Raw genomic sequence first — 21,977 nt, 5'->3', positions numbered from 1 at the left:
TGCCCTCCCTGGAGCTTCCCCTCCCTTCCTTGGTGGCCCGCTCCCCAACTCTCTTTGCCCTCGTCTCCCCCTTGCCCTTCCTAACCACCTTCAAAGCAGAGATTGGGAGGGGGAAACGTGAGGGAGGTGGTGCCGACCGCCGGCAGACGATGACGCGAGAGAAGGGAAGGATAGAAGGAAGTGCGAACCCATTGGAAGGGGTGTAAAGGAAAGGGACTGTGATGTGCAGAGAGGAGGCTGGGTATGCAGGGTGGGGAAAGGGCGGGGATATGTGGGGGGAAGGAGGCGGGGATTTTCGGTGGGAGAGAGGGAGGGGACCTCTGCTCCGACCAAAGAAGCTGTCACACCTGCCGCCTGGCCTTCCCAGCCGAGCATCCTGAGAGCACCAGGAGCTATGGGCTCGGATGCGGCGCCTTCTTGGCTGCAGACCCACTGGGCTCGGCCCTTGCACTTGGCCTTGACATTCACCCTCGCGCTGCTGCTGCTGCAGGTGGTCAAGCTGTACCTCCGGCGCCAGGGACTGCTGCGAGCCTTGCGCCCCTTCCCAGGACCCCCGACGCACTGGCTCTACGGAAACCAGAGAGAGGTAAGCAGGGGCTCTGGTGGGACTCGGGGAGGCCGGCCGGGACAGAGGGAGGAAGAGGCTGCTGCCGTCGGCCTGGCCCCTCTTGAGGGCAGGTTCCAGGTCCGAGAGGGTATCCCACTATAGGAGGCTGGAGGATAGAGAAGGGCCATAAAAGCGACATGCAGATCCTTTCTAGGGACACTGTGAGAATCTGCCTGACAATTAATGACCTCCTTCTCACCCTCCTAGCATTCACATTGATCTTTCCCTTTGCTGTCCCAGCTCCTGCATGCTACACAGAGAACAATGGATGACCTGGGTTGAAATTCAGACTGTACATTTTACTTCTGTGGGTCTGGCCTCCCATTTGCCTAATAATTTTGCAGGCAAATCTAGAATTCAAGCCCAGGTCCTCAGACCCCAGATGCAGAGCTTTACTATCAGGATCCCATTCTTCCAATTAAAGTCAACAAACATGCAGCATCTACTGTATCCTGGGCATTGTGGGAGATTCCAAGTCTAGATCAGCCTCAATCAGTGTCCCCAAGAAGCTTGGTCTATCACACATATGCTGGGGAGCACACACACACACACACACACACACACACACACACACATCACTGCAATCTCCAATAGTCACAATGCCAGAAAAAAAGCTAATACAGTGGTCTCCAAGTCCCATGGCAGCATAAAGAAGAAACCTTGCAGTGAAACTTCTCTGTATGGAGACTGATGCTTTAAACTTGGCTTGACAATGAGGCCTTTTTTTCTTAGCTTCTCTATCACTCTTCTCAAATCCACACAGCTTTTGGGATTCTCCAACACTCCCCGCCCCCCCATACATTCAAGCAGTGACCATCATGGGAAAAAAAACCAGCTGACTTGTAGTCAGATGACCTGGGTTCAGATTCTGCCTCCCCTGGCTTACTATTTGTGTGTCCTTTGTGCTAGGCAGTGACTTCCTCAGGACCTCAGCATCTCCATCTCATCTGCTGAGCCCTAAGACTATGACTGCATGATTTCCACGTGTCTGATTCTCTCTTTAGTCATTTCGATGAGCCCTAATCCCAGTTCTGGGGCTCATCCCCTCTCTCCACTGAAATATTCGTAAGATACCTCATGGGCCATGGAGATGACCCTGAGTTCTTCAGGGCTGTGGAAGTGGAGCATGGATTGTAGTAGGTCGTACTTCACCAGGAAGGCTCCAAGTATATTCTGTTGAGCAGTCACCCAAAGACCAACTGAACTAAATTTCCAAAGACATCACCAGATTGACCTAGACTAAGAAATCTTTCGGCAGCTTTTGGAGACTGTGTAGAACTGTAGAAGAAGGGATGTGATCTGTATAGGTCCTAAGACCATGCACCCACACTGAGTGAACCACAGGCCCTTGAAATGGTGAAGTCAGTCCTTCCCTTGGTGAGCTCATCTATTCAGCTAATTCTGGCCAGAGTATTGTTAATGATGATGATAATAGTAATAGTGTGTATGTAATATTTTAAGATTGGCAAAGCACTCTACAAATATTATCACATTTTATTCTTACAACAACCCTGGGTAGCTGCTATTATTATTATCCCTATTTTATGGATGGGAAAATTGAGTCAGACAGAGGTTAAGTGACTTGTCAAGACTGCATGGTTAGTAAGTGTCTGAAGAGGCATTTAAATGAAGGTCTTTCTGAGTCCTGGTCCATGCTCTATTCACTAGAATACCAACTAACTTCCTCCAAATAAGTGATCTTTCCCAGAAAGGAGGAAAATTGGAATGCTAAAAGTCCTTGGTTTCATATAATGAAAGACCACGAGGCTCCATTTAGGAAACTGAAATGTTTAACCTACAAAAGAGAAGACACAGGAGACATGATAGCTGTCTTCAATAATCTGAAGGACTGTGATGTGGAATAAAGATCAGCATAGTTCTGGCTGGCCCCAGAGAGGCAGAATGGACTACCTGAGCAAGTGGTGGGCTTTATCTCACTGGAGATCTTTGGCTATCAACTGGATGATGGCTTGTTGGCAATATCAAAGAAGGTGTCTTGTACAGGTATGTTTGGGACTAGATAGCCTCTCAAGTGCCTTCTCATGGAGATTCTGGGAGAACATTGACATTTTCATCAGTCCTTTTTTGAATTCTATAATTTTATTACATCTATATAATGTTCAAAGACATAATAAGTGAACTGGAAATCTCAACAGAAAACAAATCCTACCCTCAAGGAGCTTGAAATATAATGGGGAATGGTAAGAGGTTGTATACACACAAATAAGTATTATACAAGAAAGAATGGTATAAGTTTGAAGAGACAATGTTAAAGGAATGGAAGCCAAGAAAAATGGACTTTGTATCTTTCCTTTTTTGACAAAATGCCATCTTAGAAATTGTCTTCCATTTAATATATGACTAGGAGTTCATCCTCCTCGTTCATTCCTGTACTTAAAAATTTATCTTTTGGGGGTGGCCAGTTGGCGCAGTGAGTAAAAGCGCCAGCCCCAGAGTCAGGAGACCTGAGTTCGGTTCTGGGCTCAGATACTTAACACCCACACAAAATAACTGGCCGTATAACCTTGAGCAAGTTACTTAACCCTGATTGCTTTTAAAAAAATTTTTTTTAATTTATCTTTTTCCTTGTTACTAGGTTAATAAAACAGACAATTTTTGTTTGAGTCTTGGCAATGATAAAATCCTGTAGGGACGGGGACCGGACTGGTCTCATCATCCTTCCCCCTAAATCTTTAACTCTTCCTAACTTCCCTATTACTGACAAGGTAATCATCCCACCCTTAAAAAAATGAAAATCGTAATGACCTTGTGGTCTTGTCTCTCTATTAAGAAATTCCTTCTAGACATCTACAGCTACCTATGTTCACTCTCTAGTCAGTCACTCCTCAACCCCTCGCAGTCAGGCTGCTGTCCCTACTGCTCTTACCCTGCCCAAGGTCATAAATGACATTTTTTCTCATCAATTCCAATTACCTTTCTCAGTCCTCTTCCCCTTTGAAATCCCCACAGCATTTGTTCATCTCTGGCTGCTCCTCTCTTGAACTTCTGGGACACTGTCCTTCTTATGGTTCCCATGCCTGTGTGATCACTTTCCTTCTTCATGATCACCTGTCCCTACCACTATCTCCTCATCTTTCCCCTAAATGATCATCTCTGGAAACTGCTTGTCCTTTTCTTACTTGTCCATAGTCCCTCTCTTGGATATCTCCAATCGCATGGCTTCAAATGTCAGCTTGATGACATTATCTGTATTTTCAGACCTGATCTCCCTTCTGAGCACCAGTCCTCCATTTCCAGGTGTTTGCTAGACATCACTCTTGGGATGGCCCATCAACACTCTAAACCAAGGTCCAGATGTTCTGTACACATCTCTCTCCTTCCTTTTGAACAGCCCTGTTTCTATGTATACCACCTTCTTCTTTTCAGTCCCCCAGACTCATAACCTCAGAGCCAGCTTTGAATCATTTATACAGCTTGCATGTGTAGCCTTAGTTATGTCTCTTCCTTTATTTAGGTCTTGCTATCCCCTCTAAAGTGAAGGGTTGAATGATTTTAATTCTAAGATTATAGCTCATAGTGCCTTATTGCTTCAGCTCAGTTGGCTTGCCTGTCCTCTATGTGGCAGCTGATGGGGATGACTGCCTCTTCATTTTATACAAGTTGCTTCCCTGGATAATGGCTGAACTGGGGGCAGGACAGGTTGTCTGGGAGGTGCTGCCACTCTTGGGGTTCCTGTACCTATCTTTCTATTGGTAGCAACTAGTCAGCAGTAATTGATGGGAATGGTGAGGGAGATGAGTCCCTTCGTGATGATTTCTCTCCTCAATGATGGTTGTGGGAGCCAGGATGAAAGCAGGTCTGGTGGTTTGGGGGATAATGCTATTCCCTAGGCTCTTGAATTCAAGGTCTCCATGAGGGTTCAAGGGGAAATGGTGGTCAAGATGGTTCAATTTGCTCAGCACATGCTACCTCCTTCCTCAGATCTACGTGGAATGGATTGGAAAGAGAAGTGACTGGGACTTGGGAGGTCAATTACGAAGCTGTTTCAGCCATCTTGGTTAAAGGTGATAAGGACCTGGACTGCAGTAAAGGCTGTACAAGTAGAGAGACAGGGCTGAATGGGAGAAATGTGACAAGTCTTGGCAGATGATTGGTAAAGAGATGGGTTTTGGAGAAAATTATTTTGGATCTCCTGCATTTGATATGCAAATATTTGGAGAAACAGGACTTGAATTTGCATTTCCAACTGCTCCAGATCTTCGGGGCAGGTGGGGTGGGGAGGCCTGGCTGGTCACTGATCCAAGTGGAAAGGATTCTTGCCCAGGTGTGGGCTAGAGGAGGGACTGCAGGTCCCTTCCACTGCTACAGTTCAGAATCTATGCTCATATCTCCCTACTAAAATTCCCTGAGATCATCTGAGCTTCTCAAAGGCTGGGAGGTTAGAGGAGAAGGGGTTGGAAACAGGTGAGGAGAAGTTTTTCTTGGGCTGACTGCCAAAACTCACCTTTTTTTTTATCTCATTGCAGTTTTACCTGGAAAAAGAACTACAGCAGTTCAATGTTTTGGCAGAAAAATACCCCTGTGCTTTCCCTCGCTGGGTTGGGGCCTTTCAGGTGCTTTTAAATATCTATGACCCAGAGTATGCGAAAATTCTTCTGAACCGAAGAGGTAAGGATGCTCAGAGTGGCCCAATGGTAACTGTCAGACCTGGAGAGGATGGGAGAGGTTGTCTAGTCCATGATCAATTAGCAAGTATTTTAGGAAGTGCCCAGTGTGTGCCAGGATCAGGGGACACAAAGACAAAGGTGAACAGTCCCTGCCCTCAAGGAGTTTACATTCTAATGGAGGAGACACATGTGGACTAATACATGTGTAGGTGTGTACAAAATAGATTCATAATAATTTGGGGAGGGTGGGAACTAACAGCCAGGGAATTAAGAAAGGCTTCACTTGGAGAGTGCTTCCTGAGCTTCGTCTTGAAGGAACCTAGGACTTCTATGAGATGGGAGTAAGACAGGAGTATATTCCAGAAATGAGGGACATAGCCAAGGAGACAGGAGATGGGAGATGGGAATGTTGCCTATGAGGAACAGTTAGGATGCCAGCTTGATTGGACCCTAGAGTGTGTAAGGGGGGATAATCTGTAATAAAACTAGTAGGGTAAGTGGAAGCCAGATTGTAAAGAGCTTTGAATAGCCAACAAAGAAGTTTATATTTCATCCTAAAGGGGATAGTGAGCCCCTGGAGCTTATTGAGCAAAAGAGTGAATGGTCATACCTGTACTTTGAGATGATCACTTTGGCTGCTCTGGGGGTCAGAGGGCCTGGAGTAGGGAGAGACTTAACTTGGAGTCTCAATTTGGAGGCTGTTTCTATAGTCCAGGAAAGAGGTAATGAGGGTGATGGCTATGTTGTGGAGATAAGGGGACAGATGCAAGAAACAGTATGAAGGTCAAAATGGCAAGATTTAACAATTGATTTTATATGTGGAACAAGTAAGATTGAGGAGTGAACAATAACTCCAAGGTCTCAAACCCAGGACACAGAAAGAACAATAATATACTCAACAGAAATAGAAAACTTTGAGAGAGGGAAGAGATTATTTTGGAGAGGGAGGGGAATAATGCGTTTTGTGTTAGACACGTTGAGTTTGAGATGCATAGGGGATGTTCAGTTCAACATATCTAATAAGGAGTTAATTGACACCGATGGAAACTGACCCAATAGCTCAATAAGACAATGTAGAGAGAAAAGCGAAGAGGATCTGGGACAGCTCCTCAGGGGACACCCACAGAAAGAAGCATGATATGAATGATGCTGCAGCAAAGGACACTGAGGAGGAGCAGTCAGAAAGGTGGAGAAGAATTAAGAGAAAATAACGTCAAGAAAAGCTAGAGAGGAGAGAGTATACTGCAGGAGAAGGTGATCGGCAGAGCCATTGGCTACAGAGAGGATGAGGGCTGAATAAATGAGGGGGAAGGGGAACAGAGTAAGCAACTATTAAGCATCTATTGTGTGCCAGGCACTGTGCCAAGTGCTTTACTATCATTTGATCCTCACAACAACCCCAAGAGGTAGGTGCTGTTATTACCCCCATTTTACAATTGAGGAAACTGAGGCAGACAGAAGTTAAGTGACTTGCCCAGGATAAAACAGCTAACAAATGTCTGAGAACATACTTGAATTCAGGTCTTCCTGACTCCTGGTTCATCCCTGTATCCACTGTGCTCAACAAGTGGTGATCCAGTCTTTGCCTGCAGACCTTATAAGGCCTTCCACTCTACTTTGTGATAGAGTTCCGATTTTTAGCAAGCTTTTCCTTATATCAAGAAGTTCCCTGGAGCTCATCACCCCCCTGCTCAGTTTCCTCATGTATAAAATGAGCTAGAGAAAGTTTTTCTTTTTCTTGTTAAATTGTTTTTCAATTGTGTCCAACTCTTTGTGACCCCTCTTGGGGTTTTCTTGGCGTAGATATTTGAGTGGTTTACCATTTTCTTCCCAGCTCATTTTATAGATGAGGAAACTGAGGCAAACAGGGTGAAGTGACTTGCCCAGGGTCACACCGCTAGTGAGTACCTGGGGACAAGCTTGAACTCTGGAAGATGAGTCTCCTGACTCGAGGCACAGTACTATGCACTATGGCGCCACCAAGCTGCCCAAAAGTCAATTCTTAAACAATGTCAAACCATGTTCACAAGCATTGATTGAACATGTACATACTGTGTGCCAGGCACTCTGCTAAGTGCTGGGAATAGAAGGAAAGTCCCTGCTATCACAGAAATCAGTGTAATGATGGAGACAATGTGAAAACAACCACATGTGAACAAGCTATATACGGGATGAGTTAGGGACCATCAACAGAGAGACAATGCCAGATTCAAGGGGGATCGAGATAGCCAGCTGAGCAGCTCAGTGGATCGAGAAATGGACCCGGAGTGAGCAAGACCTGAGCTCAAATCCAGCCTCAGACAAGACCTTGAGCAAGTCACTTAATTGCTTCAGTTTCCTCAAGTGTAAAATCCCAGTAAGGATCAGGTGAGACAATAATTAGAAAGCACGTGGCACATTAATGTGAGCTATCATCATTGTTGTTATTCTTACAGAAGATGGGATTTTAGCTGGGACCCAAAGGAAAACTGGGAGGAATGGATGAGGAGGGAAGTCATTCTAGGCATAGATGACACCCAGTAAAAATTCAGCTGAGAGATAGAGCGTTGTGTGTAAGGAAGGGTTAGGAGGCCAGTGTCACTGGATCAAAGAATGCATGGGGAAGAGGAAGGTATAAGATGACTGGAAAGATAAGGGTGGGCAAGCTATGAAGGGCTTAGAAAATACCAAACAAGGTTTTATTTTTGGTCCTGGAGGTGTTAGGGGCTTCCATAGTTTATTGAATAGGGAAATTTTGTGGTGGGGCGTTGATTTAAGAAAATCAATTTGTCATCTGAGTGAAGGATGAAATAGAGTTGGGGGAGATCTGCAGCAGGCAGATAACAAGGAGGAGAGGGTGACCAACGATGCCAAAGGCTGCAGAGAGGTCAAGGAGGGTGAGGACTGAGAAAAAGTCATTCAGTTCGGCAGAGCTGTTGGGAATTGGGAGGAGATAGCCCCACTGCATGCAGCCCCTGGCAGACCTCATTTGAAGTACTGTGGTCAGTCCTGAGCACCACAGTATAAGAAGGATATGGACAATTTAGTGTCCAGCAGAAGGGGGCCTGGATAGGGAGGGCCTTGAGTCCATATCACATGAAGATCAGTTGAAGGAATTGGGCATGTGCAGCCTGGGGAATAGAAGGCCAAGGGAGGGTGGGATACCTGCATTCTAGCATTTGAAAGGCTGACTAGAGATGTTCTGCATGACCCAGGAGAAAAGAACCAGGAACAATGGGCAGAAATTGCAGAGGAAAAATTAGGCTCAATTTTAAAACAAAACAAAATTTCCCTAACAATCAGAGCTGCCCCACATTGGAAGGGGCTGCTCAAGAGGCAGCTGGATTACCCTCCCTGGAATTCTTCAGATAGAGGCTGAGAGACCACTTGTTGAGGATTCTTTGGGTCTGGGAACTAGAGGGCGATTAAAGTTTGGGGGGGGGGGATAGCACTGGGCCAATGAGGAAAGGTTTCATGTACAATATTGTGCATGTTCTACCTCTTGAAAGAAAGGAGAGATTCTCTTAGGAAGAAGACAGGACATGAAGCCTTCTGGGTGTGGGGAAGGGCACAGCCATGAAATATGGACTTCTATGTATGAAGAAAAGAGTTGGGCTGAAGAGAGACAGAGACAGATAGAGACAGTGAGAGAGAGAGAGTTAGTTAGTCAGTCATGTTAGGGTAAGATTGGGAAAGTCTTTAAAAGACTACAGCTGGGTTCATATTTACTCCTAGTGGTAATAGGGAGTCAGTGACATTTACTAAATAGGATTCTGATATAGTGGAAGATGGATGAGAGTGGGGAAAGACATGTGACAAGGAGATTAATGAGGTCATCACAATAGTCTACAAGGAGGTGAAGAGACTGTCTTTTACCTTCTTTGTATTGCCAGCACAGTGCCTGACACATAGTAGGTGCTTAAAAATGCTTATTGATTGACTGAACTAAGGTGGCAATTATGTCAGTAAAAAGAAAGTGTTGCATTCAAGAGATGGGAGTAGAAAGAGCAAGATATGACAAATAATTGAATATGAGGGGAAGAGGTAAGCGAGAATGAGGGATTGAAGACAACAGTATAAACCTGGAAGACCAGAAAAATGGTGGTGCCCTCAATCGAAGTAGAGAAGGTTAGTAAAGGGGTGGTTTGGGGGTAAAGGTCTTAGACATACTGAGTCTGAAACGTCCAATAGATGGTTAGTGATACCATGCTGAAGCTCAGGAAAGAGATGGGCTAGATTTACAGATATGTGAGTCATCATAGAGATGATAATTCAATCCTTAGGTACTCAGGAATGTATATAATGTCAGTGACAAGTCACTTATTGACTGTATAACATTAGGTAAGTCACCTAACCTTTTGATTCCATCAACCATAAAATGAGGAGTTAAATTGCATGACCTCTGAAGTTCTCTATAGCTCTATAATCCCATGGTCCTACATTCTTATAGTTTTCATGAAATACTCATGTTCTTTATCTCAAGAATACACCTTCCTGCCAGGAAGATAATTAAAAAGCCAAATGTCCCTATCAGAAGGAGACCTGGAGAGCATGAAGTCAGAGCAAAGGGCAAAGAATGGTCCCGAGGAGTGGTCTATTTGTGTTGTGAGGCACTAGAAGATTCAGTTCCATGTCAGTGTCTTGTAGAACACAGCTATGTGGGCTGGAAAGTGGGACAAGCTGCCAACTTTGTTTCCTTCCAACTCTGAGATTCAAAGGTCCTAGATCTGCTGGTGGCAGCCAGCTTGCATCCCCTACTGGTCACATGGCAAATGTTTATTTTCCAGGTTCTGTGCAGGCATTCATTATCCTTCCCTGACCTGTTTGTATTGCTATTAACATGCTCATCCCCATTCATTTCAAGTGACTTTCAAGGCAGGATTTTGTCCTCAGATATATGGGTAATTTTGTAACGATGAGATCACTAATGGCATCATTTACCCCCTTCCCCCCAGGAAATAAGTGACAGAGCCAGGATACCTCCTTAGGTCTTCTGCCTCCAAACCCAATGCTGTAGTTGATACAACAAGTCCTCTGGGGTTTGAGCCTTATAGGAAGCACTTCAGTCCAGAGTGTTCCTGGCCACCTTGTGGGGAATAATGAACAACTTAAAGACCTGCTTTTGTAATTTTGCATTATCTGGCTGTTGGTTCTCTACAACAACAGCTGCATTTTCCTAGGGACTATGAACCCAGTGTCCTGGGGAATGTTAATTTCTGTTTGACGTTACATGCGTATTAACCCCAAGCAAAATGCAGATGCCCACAAATCTGCTCTGGTTTTAGACACTATTTCCATCTAATGCAGCCCTTTTCTCTTCTGTGCTTGACTTTACAGATCCCAAAATACAACTTGGGTACAAGTTTATTGTCCCCTGGGTTGGTAAGTACCTATGATTAACTTGGTATTCTCAGTGAGAGTTGAGTATAATAAGGAAAAAAAATCCCTAGTGACAAGGAGCTCACACCACATCAGGGAGAAAAAAAAAAGGATGCACACAGATGAACTAGTACACAACATATAAAGAGCAAATCCAAAGTCATTTCAAGGAGATCAGCAGAGTTAGTAGGATCAAGAAACCAAGTGTAAAGATGAAATTTAATAGATCAATGTAGAGTTGAACTATTGCACTTGAGATTAAGAAAGTTTACAAGTTTAAAAAGGGGAGAGAGGAGTGGCTACAAGTCCATTCCTATTAAACAATCTGTAGAGGTTTTGGTAGACCGCAATTAGAATATGAATCAACAGAGGGATGTGGCATTTTTTTTCATATGACTATAGATACTTTTGATTTATTCTTATGAAAACTACCTACTCATATCTTTTAACCATTTATCAATTGGGGAATGGCTTTTATTTTTATAATTTTGACTCAATTCCTTATATATTTGAGAAATGAAGCCATTATCAGAGAAACTTGCCATAAATTTTTTGATATTACTTCATTGTCTATGGCACCTTTTAGCAAAATGTTGTTTCCCTGATTGTTTCTTGCAATTAGGTCTAATTTGGTTTTTGATGTGAGAGCATGATTGCTATCCCTGCCCTCTTCATTTCCACTGAAGCACAACAGACTCTCCTCCAGCCCTTCATTTCAACTCTGTGTGTATCTTTTTGTCTCAGGTGTGTCTCTTATACACAACATATTGTTGAATTCTGGTTTCCAATCTATTCTACTCTCTGCTTCCATTCCATGGGTTCTCATTCACATTCACAGTTACAATCACTAACTTTGCATTTCCCTCCATCACATTTTCCTTCTCTTTATCCTCTTTCTCTTTTTATCCTGTTTCTACTCAAAAGTCTGTCTTCCTTCCAACTATCACCTTCCTCAGTCTGCCCTCACTCTTATCATTCCTGCCTCCCCATCTCTTCTCCCCTCCCCATCTACTTCCCTGTGATATAATAGGTTTCTATTTCCAGCTGAGTGTGTATACATATTCTTCCTTGAAATCAATTCCAAAGAAAGTGAGGTTCAGGTATTGCCTGCCATCCCCACCCATTTTCCCTTTCATTATAGAAGCTCTTCTTTGCACACCTTTATGTAAGAAAATTTTTCCCATTCTATTTTCCTTCCCATTCTCCCAAGCATACCTCTTTTTCACTCCTACATTCTTTTTATTGGAGATCATGCCAATATAATCAACTCACATCCATACCCTCTGTCTATGCAAATTTCTTTTAGCTACCCTAAAAATGAAAAAGTTCTTAGGAGTTATATGTATCATCTTCCCATATAGGAATGTAAACAGTTTAACTTTATTGAGTCTTTTTTGATTAGTCTTTTATGTTTACCTTTTTATGATCCTCTTGAGTCTTCTGCTTGAATGTTAAATTTTCTATTCAGCTCTGTTTTTTTCCACCAGGAATACTTAGAAGTCCTCTATTTCATTTAATTCATTTTTTTCCTGAAGGATTATACTCAGTTTTGCTAAGTAGATTATTCTTGATTGTAATCCTAGCTTCTTTGCCCTCCAGAATATCATATTCTAAGCCATCCACTCCTTTAAAGTGGACACTCCTAAATCTTGTGTGACTGACTGTGGCTTACTGATATTTGAATTGTTTTTTGGCTGCATGCAATATATTCTCATTGACCTGGGAGCTCTGGGACTTGGTTATAATATTCCTGGGAGTTTTCATTTTGGAATCTCTTTCAGGAGGTGATAGATTTTTCGATGTCTATTTTACCCTCCGATTCTAGACTTTTAGGGCAGTTTTCCTTGATAGTCTCTTGAAAGATGTCTAGGTTCCTTTTTTTATCGTGACTTTTTGGTAGTCTAATAATTCTTTTTTTTTTTGCCTTTTGGAAGGCAGTTGGGGTTAAGTAATTTGCCCAAGGTTACAAGGCTAGTTTTTTTGTGTTAAGTGTCTGAGGCTGGAACCGAACCTGGCTCGTCCTGATTCCAGGGCCAGAGCTTTACTCACTGTGCCACCTGGCCGCCACCTATCTGCCCCCTAGTCTAATAACTCTTGAGTTATCTTCCCTTGATCTATTTTCCATGTCAGTTGTTTTTCCAAGATATTCTACATTTTCTTCTATTTTTTTCATTCTTTTGACTTCGTTTCATTGGTTTTTGGAGTCTTCTGGACTCATTAGCTTCCACTTGCCAAATTCTAATTTTTAAGGAATTGTTTTCTTCAGTAAACTTTTATACCTCCATGGGTTCTCATCTCATTCACATTCACAGTTATGATCACTAACTTTGCATTTCTGTTTTTGAGATGATATTTTCTTCAGTGCTTTTTGTGCATCTTTTACCAAGCTGGTAATTATCTTTTCATAATTTTCTTTCATCACTCTAATTTCTTTTACCAATTTTTCCTCTACCACTCTTACCTCTTTTTTAAATTCTTCCAGGAAGTTTTTGGGCTTGGGTCCAAATAGCATTTTTCTTTGAGGCTTTGCTTGTAGTTTTTTTTTCACATTGTGGTCATTTAAGTTTATGTCTGGGTCTCCTCTGCCACTGTAGTAGCTTTTTAATGCCAATGTTTTGTTGCTGTTGTTTGCTCATTTTCCTATTTCTTCATTTTGAATTTTATGTCAAAGTTGGACTCTGCTCACCCTCAGGATACTATACACAGCTTCAGGCTTTTAGTGCTGCTGTTTTTAGCACCTCTAGTTCTGGGGGTCTGCTTCCAAGGTATTGTTGTTCCAGGAGAGCTGTGGTCAGTGCTCTCCTGCTCTGTGCTCTAGTCTTTACCCAGGAAGGTCCCCTGCTCCCTTGCAGCCACAAGTATTAGTGCTGCTCTTGGTCCTGGAACTATGATGAGACACCCTGCTCTCTTATGACTGACCACAAGCACTCCTCACCATCCAGAACTGCTTATGGGCAATAGAGTTGCCAATCAGTGCCAACTTCACCAGTGCCAGCAGAGAGTCCCTTGTAATATCTTTCTGACAAGTTACTCAATGCTTTTATCGTCTCTGGGCTGAGAGCTCCCAAAGCTGCTCATGTAGCTGCTATATTTGCCCCCACCAAGGCCACCACTCACACTCCTGCCATGTTCCAGGTCTGTGCCCACCCTGATGTCAAAGACCTCTCCTATGGACATAAGTTATCTCCAACTGGGTAAAAATGTCTCCTCTGACTTTTTGTTGGCTCCCCCACTCCAAAATTTGATTTGAGTTGTTAAAGTTATTTGGAGTAGAATGTTGGGAGAGTTTAGCTGTGGTCCGGCCTGTATTCTGCCATCTTGACTCTTCCTCCCTACCTTGAAAAGGTTTATTGAAGAAAGAGGTGTTTGAAATGAGTCTTAAAGGAAGTCAGAGGCAGAGATAAGGAGAGAGAACATTGCAGGCATGGAGTTCAGCCAAGGCAAAAGAAAAATATGGTAATCAATTCTCTAATGCTACTAGTACAGACCAAGAGAAAGTCACATACAAACTTTAGTTTTTAGTGGGGGTGAGGATCTAAGACATCCATCAATGGTCCTCTCATCCTCAATCCTCTCAAACATGTCTCCTTTTTGCTAGCCTTGGTTTCCAATTCAGAGGGACCTATTTTTCCTTCTACCAACATCTCTTTGAAGATTCTGTAGCTCACACATCTGACTCACATTGCTGCCTTCTTTCTCACACCAGCCAATAAGCATCCTTCTTCTCAGTTTTCAATTCTTCCAGGCACTTCCCGTGGCTTTTTCAGAGGCTTAAATAACTTAATCATCTTTAGGTAAAGTCTCCCTAGAAAACATGCCAAAGCACATGCTGACCTCATTATTGAGTGTGGTCAAATAAGTCCTTTGCCCAATGCCATTGGGATCTCTATTTTCTCTAGGATAGAAAGAGCAAGAAGAAGCAGCCTCTTTTAGACAAAACTCTGAATTTCCTTTTTGCCTCTAGAAAGATGCCATCCAAAGGATAGAAGTAGCTGTCTTTGTATGTGAAGGGTGACCATGAAGAAGGATTAGACATGTTCTGTTGGGCCTTCTGGGGTACATGAAACAAGGTCCAAGGAGGCAGGAAACCTGAGCTTGACTGCTGTTTCTTCTACTAATCACAAGGGTGACCTTGTTTGATACCCAACCCTTCTCTATGCCTCAGCTTCCCTCTCTGTAAAACTAAGAAGGCCAACTATCAATCACCAAAGTCATGCTTTCATTCCTGTGGCCCAAGGAAATAGTGGTATCAGGCACTGTGCTAAGTGATTGGGGGGGGGGGGGGGGGTTGGGAGGGAATACAAATTAAAGTCACCTGACATAGATTTACAGTCTGATTGGAGAGACAAGATTTCAATCCACCTGGAGAATGTATAGCAGCTATTCAAGTGAGGCATCTCATGGTGATGGTGGTGGAAAAAGTATTGGGTCTGGAGGTAGGAGAGCAGGGTTTTTGTTATTGTTGTTATTACTTATTTTCATTTTTTCCCCCAAGCTCAGCACTTACAACCCCTGAGCCTCAGTCTCTTCATTTTGTAAAATGAGGATAATAACCCTTACCCTTCCTGCCTCCCAACTTTGTTATTTTGTCAAATACTCTTCATGAACCTTGAAGTTCAGGGCTATAACAAGGCAAGGGTGAGTGGTTTTTCCATAGGACATTGACATATAAAAGGGTTGGCAGCACTTACTTCTTCCAAAAGTAGAAATGTGAAATGAGCAACAACAAAATAGTTAAAACAGGGAACTATCAAATATGCATTTCCTTCCCTCCTATGGCCATGTCCTGGGGGAGGTATTCTCTGGACCAGTCCTGCTCTGTTCCCCGGTATCAATCTTAAGCAAAGGTTCAGAGTTTAGGTAATAATCTCAGAACAATAGTCACTTAAACTGTTTGGGTGTGCCCTAGAGAGTCATTTTCCTAAAACTGCTGAATCTTATTTTTATTTCCAAGGATTCTCCTTCCCACCTAGCCAAAGCTGAACCCAAGAGACATTTCTATCATTTAATTTGGTCAAAGATTTTTTTCCTTCTCTTCATTTGATCATTACCCTTTATTATATAATCCATATTATATATAATATTATCTATATCCATAATATATATGATCCATTATCAGGGAGGAGTACTTTATAGGCTCACCAGGAGTGAGTGGCCTTGGGAATGGATTTGAAACTGATTAAAGAATGATGTAAATTATTTCAGTGTATGGCATCATTTTAGACATATAGAAAGACTTTTAAGGATTCTCGTTCAATTGAGTTACAAGACTTCTCACTAAAGTGCTCTCCTAATATCGTTTTTATATGTAGTATAAACAAGGCAATGGGATATAGGGTGTACCCCCCCATAACAGGAGAGACTCTAAACTTTGCATGAGTCTAAGAAAGAATGCTGTTCTTGGCAGCATTGAATTAAGAAGGAAAGGGGAGTCAATATGGAAGGATCAAGAAGTGAGAGTGGCTCATCAATCAGGTCTCACAGTAGGACTTGTGATCATTTAGCTATTGCTAATTAGCAGACATGCCCATAGACTAAGAGAAATATACTTTTAGATGGGCAGTTGTTTTTTCAGTCATATCTGATTCTTCACGATTCCATTTGGGGTTTTCTTGGTGAAGATATTGGAACAGTTTACCATTTCCTCCTTCAGCTCATTTTATAGATGAGGAAACTGAGACAAATAGGGTTATGTGATTTGCTTGGGATTACACAGCTACTAAGTGTCTGAGGTTGGATTTGAACTCATGAATATGAGTCTTCTTAACTCCAGGCCTAATCTCTATCCACAGAGCCACCTAGCTGCCCCAGGGAAATATACTAAGTTGGGCCCAAGGCTTTTAAGTCATTCACTCATGAATAATTCTGAATGTAGCTTTGCCCTTTTGACAGAAATAGCCACACGTCAGCTGTCTTGATAAATCGACAGTTTCCCTGGCACTTTGACAACGTGCGAATTCAGTGGTATGGCTATTGCCTCCTCAAATTCAGAGAGCAGCTTCTCTGTGTGTTAGGAGAAAGCCTCTGGACATTACTATGATTGATAAACTCATTCCTTGGAGCCAGTAAATTGAGGATATTCTCAGAAATCAAGGCAAATCGTGGGACTACAAGCATTCAGTAGGTCGTGGAGTAAGTCAATAAACATTTGTTGAGTACATACTACATACCAGGCACTGTGCTAAGCATTGAGGATACAAGGCAAGTCATAAGACAGTCCCTGCCCTCAAGGAGCTTACTCTCTAATTGGGGAAATGATATATAAAAAGAATCTGAAACGCAGGTGGAGAAGGGAAGGTAACCTGGAGAAGCATGATGAAGTCTTTCAAACAGAAAATTATCTGAGGAGGTGTGAGCTACAAAATTGGTTTTGTAGGATGATGAGTTTCTGGAGATCATGAAATCCAGAAAAGTAGCCAATTAGGGAAATCTTACCAGCTTGGTAAAACCTGCCTCAGTTTATGTTCCCCTAACAGAGCCTTCCAGAGCCTAGAATCACATCCGCATGAAAATAATGCAACGATTCATGTAAAATTCTTTGCAAATATCAAAACATCAAATAAATATGCTACTTTATTAACAAAAATGATAGTTGCCATTTTTATAGTGTTTTATAAATCATTTCCCTTATGACCACTATGTATAGAATAGTATAATTTTTATCCCCATTTTATAGTTATGGGAACCAAGGCTCAGCTAGGTTAAGTAATTTGCCCATGGTTACACAATTGAGAGACATCAGAGCCAACACTCTAGCCTATCTCCTCTGAGACCAGCACTCTTTCTATGGTGCCACATGAATATCTCCTTCATCATCTTATAAAATGACACAATCTGAGGTTATTTTTTGTCTTTGTGATCTCTTAAGGAAGAGGACTGCTAAGCCTAGAGGGAAAGAAGTGGTACCAACATCGCCATCTGCTGACCCCTGCCTTCCACTTCAGCATTCTGAAGCCCTATATTCATGTGATGAATGACTCTGTCTGCAGGATGCTGGTGAGAGAATAGATAGCCCAGGGACCCTAAGAGTTTTTGGGTACCCATCAAGAAACAGAACCAGCCACCATAGATAATATAAGCATCTTTTTCTGTGCCAAGCACTGTGCTGGGAACTTTGTGGTATACAGGAATGGGAGGAACCAAGGAAATTTTTTAGATGGCTTCAAAGGTCTCTAACAATTCTGAATTTATGTGTCTCTGATTGATATGGGGCTTTGTCATTTGAAAACGGCTCTAAATATATTATCTCACTACAACTCTGTGAGATAGATGCTACAGACATTATACCCATTTTGCAGATGAGCAAACTGAGGCTCAGACAGCTTTAGTTGCTTGCCTATTATCACATAGCTAATAAATGATGGGTCAAGAATTTGAACTGAGGTTCTCTAGCTTCAACTCTCTCTGCTGTGTCATGATGCCTCCTTAATATGCCTTCCCCCACCTTGGTGCAAGTCCATGCCTAGCTCAAAAAAGCTTAAAAAATGGCCCTCTTCTTCTTCCTCCTCCTCTTCACTCTCTTCTTGCCTCCTAGTAAGTCCCCCTCAGCACCCAATTCTCTCACACTATGCTCAGTCCCTCTCTTCCTCATCCAGGCAATCTAAAGTTTTGCAATGACTTGTCCTATCCTCCCCTGAAGTCCTGACTGTTACACAGCTGAATGGAATTAAGTGTTAGGAGGGTAACAGTCTGAGGAGACTAATTTACATAAGCATATTAAAGGCATTATATCATTTTAACTTCCTAGAGAAACTTAGAAATCATAAAATGTCAAGCTAGGAGAGATCTTAGAAAATAGACCTGAGAATAGTAATGAAATAATCATAATAATAAGTCTTATCCTACCTTTAAAAAAAAACAATGATATTGTATGTTTATTACCAAAAGATGAGAATACCAGTGACTCTTCCAAATTGGCAAATTAAATGTTCATGTCATTTATACAGAGTATTCATAGCTTAGATCATTAAAAAAAATCTGTAAACACTTGGAAGAAAACAATATATTGACTAAGAAGTGAAAGTGGTGTGCAAAAAGTCCACTGGATATAAAGACTAACTTGGTATCAATTTGGCAATTATTGAACAAGCTGTCTAAATACGCCATGATATTTATGCTAGTGTTTTTTTTTTTTTACTACTGAAAAGCTGTTAGCTCAGCTTCTCACTTTTGGCTTATCTATGTTCTGAAAATAATAAAATAGACCCAGATATAGTGAAAATGTGAGAGTATTTGATGCCCACTTATAAAATTGTTCTTTATTTTAAATATGCTATGAACACAATAGTATCAGGGAGACAGCTTATACTTATTATGGTTCTACTTTGGTTTAAATCCATATGGTATCATCTCTCCTAAAGAGAAATAAATTTGACTATCAAGTTAAAGAAAGAATGAAACTAAAACAGCTTATTAATCACTTGATTGACATGGATAACATCAAGCCTTATGGGTATACTAAAAAAAAATTCCTTCTTTTCATGGAATCTTTCTTCAATGATTTTGAAATGTCATTGGAATTTTACAAGTGTGAATTTCATAATGTGTATCAAGAAAAGAGAGAAACTAAAGGCTTGGAGCTTGAATCCAAAGGTCAGATTGAACTAATTGATGAAACTAATACCCACAAGTACTTTGGTCTTCTCTAGCAAGAAATATGAAACCAATATATCAAACATAAACCTAGTGATGAATGTGTTAAGAGACTTAGTGGCATCCTGAAATCAAAGTAGAATGGAGGTAAATCCACTTAAAACAATTAGAACTACAGAATGCTAGTCAATGTACAGATTTAAAATTATAAAATGCTTCATAACAGATTTGAAAAGAATATTTTTAAAACTCAATGCAATGTTAATGAAACACAGGACCCATCAACCTAAGGCAACTACAGAAACTAAACCCTTCCTCATCAAAAAGGAGAAAGAAGGATTTATATAAATATTTTGAATGCTCACAGCAAATAAGTCAAAAACCTACACAAACACCTTTGAAAAAAGCAGACATCAGTTCACCAAACAGTAGTAGAAACTGAAGATAACAAGGTACCATTGGATTTTTCAAATATAACAGAAAGGATTTTTGTCTCTGAATGGAGTTAAACAAGTAAGATCCAAGAGAAAATTCATGTGCAGCATCCGCAGGAACTCAGCCAATTTGTAGATAAATAAGCATTAAACAAATTATTAGGTCATGTAAACTTGTGTGTAGAGATGGAGAAGTTTATGAAAGCAACTCTGGACAGACCTTGACCACTAGAAGATTGGACATAGTGATCAGGGTAAATGATGTAAGGAAATGATGACTGCTATGCAACACATCACTGTAGCTTGTAAAAATTTAGTGGCTACCAAATACCTAACAGATCCTGAGGAGTAGCATTATGTTTCAATAATTGACTCTCTTTCATAGACTGGTAGATAATGAATCTCCAAACTGAAAATAGAGACCTCAAAATATGTTGGGGAACCCAATCAGTAAATTTTACCAGAACCAGACTGTCAAATCCAGTTTTTTCAACTCAGTCAGATCAAGCTCTTGGCCACAATTGTAAATATGGCATAACTAGCTAGCTAATAATAATAGCTAACATTTAAAAAGCCTTACTCTGTGCCAATGTGGCACAATGGATAGAATACCTGGCCTTGAGTCAGGAAGATTCATCTTTGTGAGTTCAAATCTGGACCCAGATATTTACTAGCTATATGACCCTGGTCGAGGACTTAACCCTTTTTACCTCAGTTCCGTGATCTTTAAAAATGGGTGGGAGAAGGAAATGACAAACCACTTCAGTATCTTTGCCAAGAAAACTCCAAATGGAAGTATGAAGAGTCAGACATGACTGAAAAACAACTCAACAACAACAAAATGTTCCAGACACTGCATTAAGTACTTTATCTTATTTGTTAATTAATTTATTTAATGATCTTATTTATTAATCTATCTTATTTGGCTCTCCCAAAAACCCTGGGAGGTAGGTACAGTTATTATCCCATTTTACAGGAGGCAAATAGATGTTATGTGACTTGTCCTTAGTCACACAGTTAGTAAGAGTCTGAGGTTAGATGAGAACTCAGGTCTTCCTGACTCCAGGCCCAGCACTATATCCCCTGTGCCACCATCATTTTGATCTATCAAAATGTAAGAACACCATTTTTAATAGATGCACCGCCATTCAGAATACTCATAATCTCCTAGCTACATGGAATAAAATGCTTCTAAGTAGACAGAAAGTAAGTAGACCCAAGCACATGGGAATAACGTGAGATCTCTATCACCCTCATTGCTCTGTCTGCTACTAAAGTTGTGTTGTGGATGCCTGAGGACTCAAACTTTTCATGAATGACACAAAGCTGTTATTCCCTTCATCTGTGTAGTTGTTCATAGAACACTAAGTGCAAAATAATAATAAAAGAGTAACTTGTCCCAGGATTGTTTTGCTCTGAGTCCCGTTAGAAAAGATGGGAATGAAATGATGAAAATGACGGTGAAGATGCTGTAACCCAGCAGAATAAATAAAAAGCATGGGGGGAAGAGGTGAGGTGTTTTCCTTTTTCTTTTCCCGGCCCTAGAGATGTACTAAAAATGCCCTTGGAGCCTACAAAATATAAACCTATATCCCAAAAGTTTTATTCAGCTACAGGCAATAGTGATTTTTTCCAACTTTGCAATAGCCCATAAGATGTTAATTACAAAACAGTAACAGGAAGATAGTGGTTTGTCCCAAGATCATTTCTATCTGAACTCTTTCACACAAGAGAAAAATGGTTCTCTGTAAGGTTAATGATTTTGATGTTGCTGCTGACAACCCCCTCAGATTCCAACCCAAGTTGTATCCAACCTGAAACAGAAGACTGAAGTACTTTTCACATAACAATGTGTTAAATCAAGAGAGGTAGAGGAAACTAACTTCTCTGAAAACCTGGAATGTAGCAAGTATAAATATGCTCCATAAGTATTGACTCCAATGCTTTGTTCACCTGTGCAATTCTTTGTTGAATGTTAAATGTAAAAGAATAATGGTAGGATAATAACTTCTCAAAGGAACGTTTCTATTTGAGCCCCATCCAAAAAGAAAAGGAGGAGAGTGAGATTAGCACTAATACTAATAGTATATATTCATTGTTTCATTGGATTAAAGAATGTCAGACCCTGCAGGGATTGTAGACATCATCCAATGTAAAAAGCCTAATTCCTCTGTTTATGTCGTCCTGCATTGTTGGGTCATTGGTCAGTAGTAATAATAATTGAGAGGGATTAAATGTCTGGCCCGGGCAAAACAGTCATGAAGTATGAGAGAATGGATTTAAACCCTGATCTTTCTGACTTCAGGTGTAGCATTCCTTCCACTATACCAGCCCCCATCAATGTTAACATTTCTGTAT

The 21,977-nt window shown here is 41.4% G+C and overlaps 1 protein-coding gene across 1 annotated transcript in view; it reads left to right on the top strand.

The window, feature by feature from the left end:
- Window positions 1-322: 322 nt before the first annotated feature.
- The window catches only part of LOC138165006 (cytochrome P450 4X1-like), a 36,790-nt gene continuing 15,135 nt past the window's right edge, over window positions 323-21,977 (top strand). Inside the window, exons 1-4 of the mRNA XM_069093054.1 lie at window positions 323-586; window positions 5,095-5,236; window positions 10,552-10,596; window positions 17,462-17,589. Coding sequence (XP_068949155.1) covers window positions 395-586; window positions 5,095-5,236; window positions 10,552-10,596; window positions 17,462-17,589 — 507 coding nt within the window. The 5' untranslated portion in view covers window positions 323-394. The remainder of the gene's footprint in view (window positions 587-5,094; window positions 5,237-10,551; window positions 10,597-17,461; window positions 17,590-21,977) is intronic.

This window comes from Petaurus breviceps, unplaced genomic scaffold, assembly GCF_028583685.1.
Source record: "Petaurus breviceps papuanus isolate PSGF00001 unplaced genomic scaffold, PetGlider_PUasm1.0 207, whole genome shotgun sequence".
Taxonomy (NCBI): Eukaryota; Metazoa; Chordata; class Mammalia; order Diprotodontia; family Petauridae; genus Petaurus; species Petaurus breviceps.
Note: the sequence above shows the minus strand (reverse complement) of the source record. Positions and strands in the feature narration are given on the sequence as shown.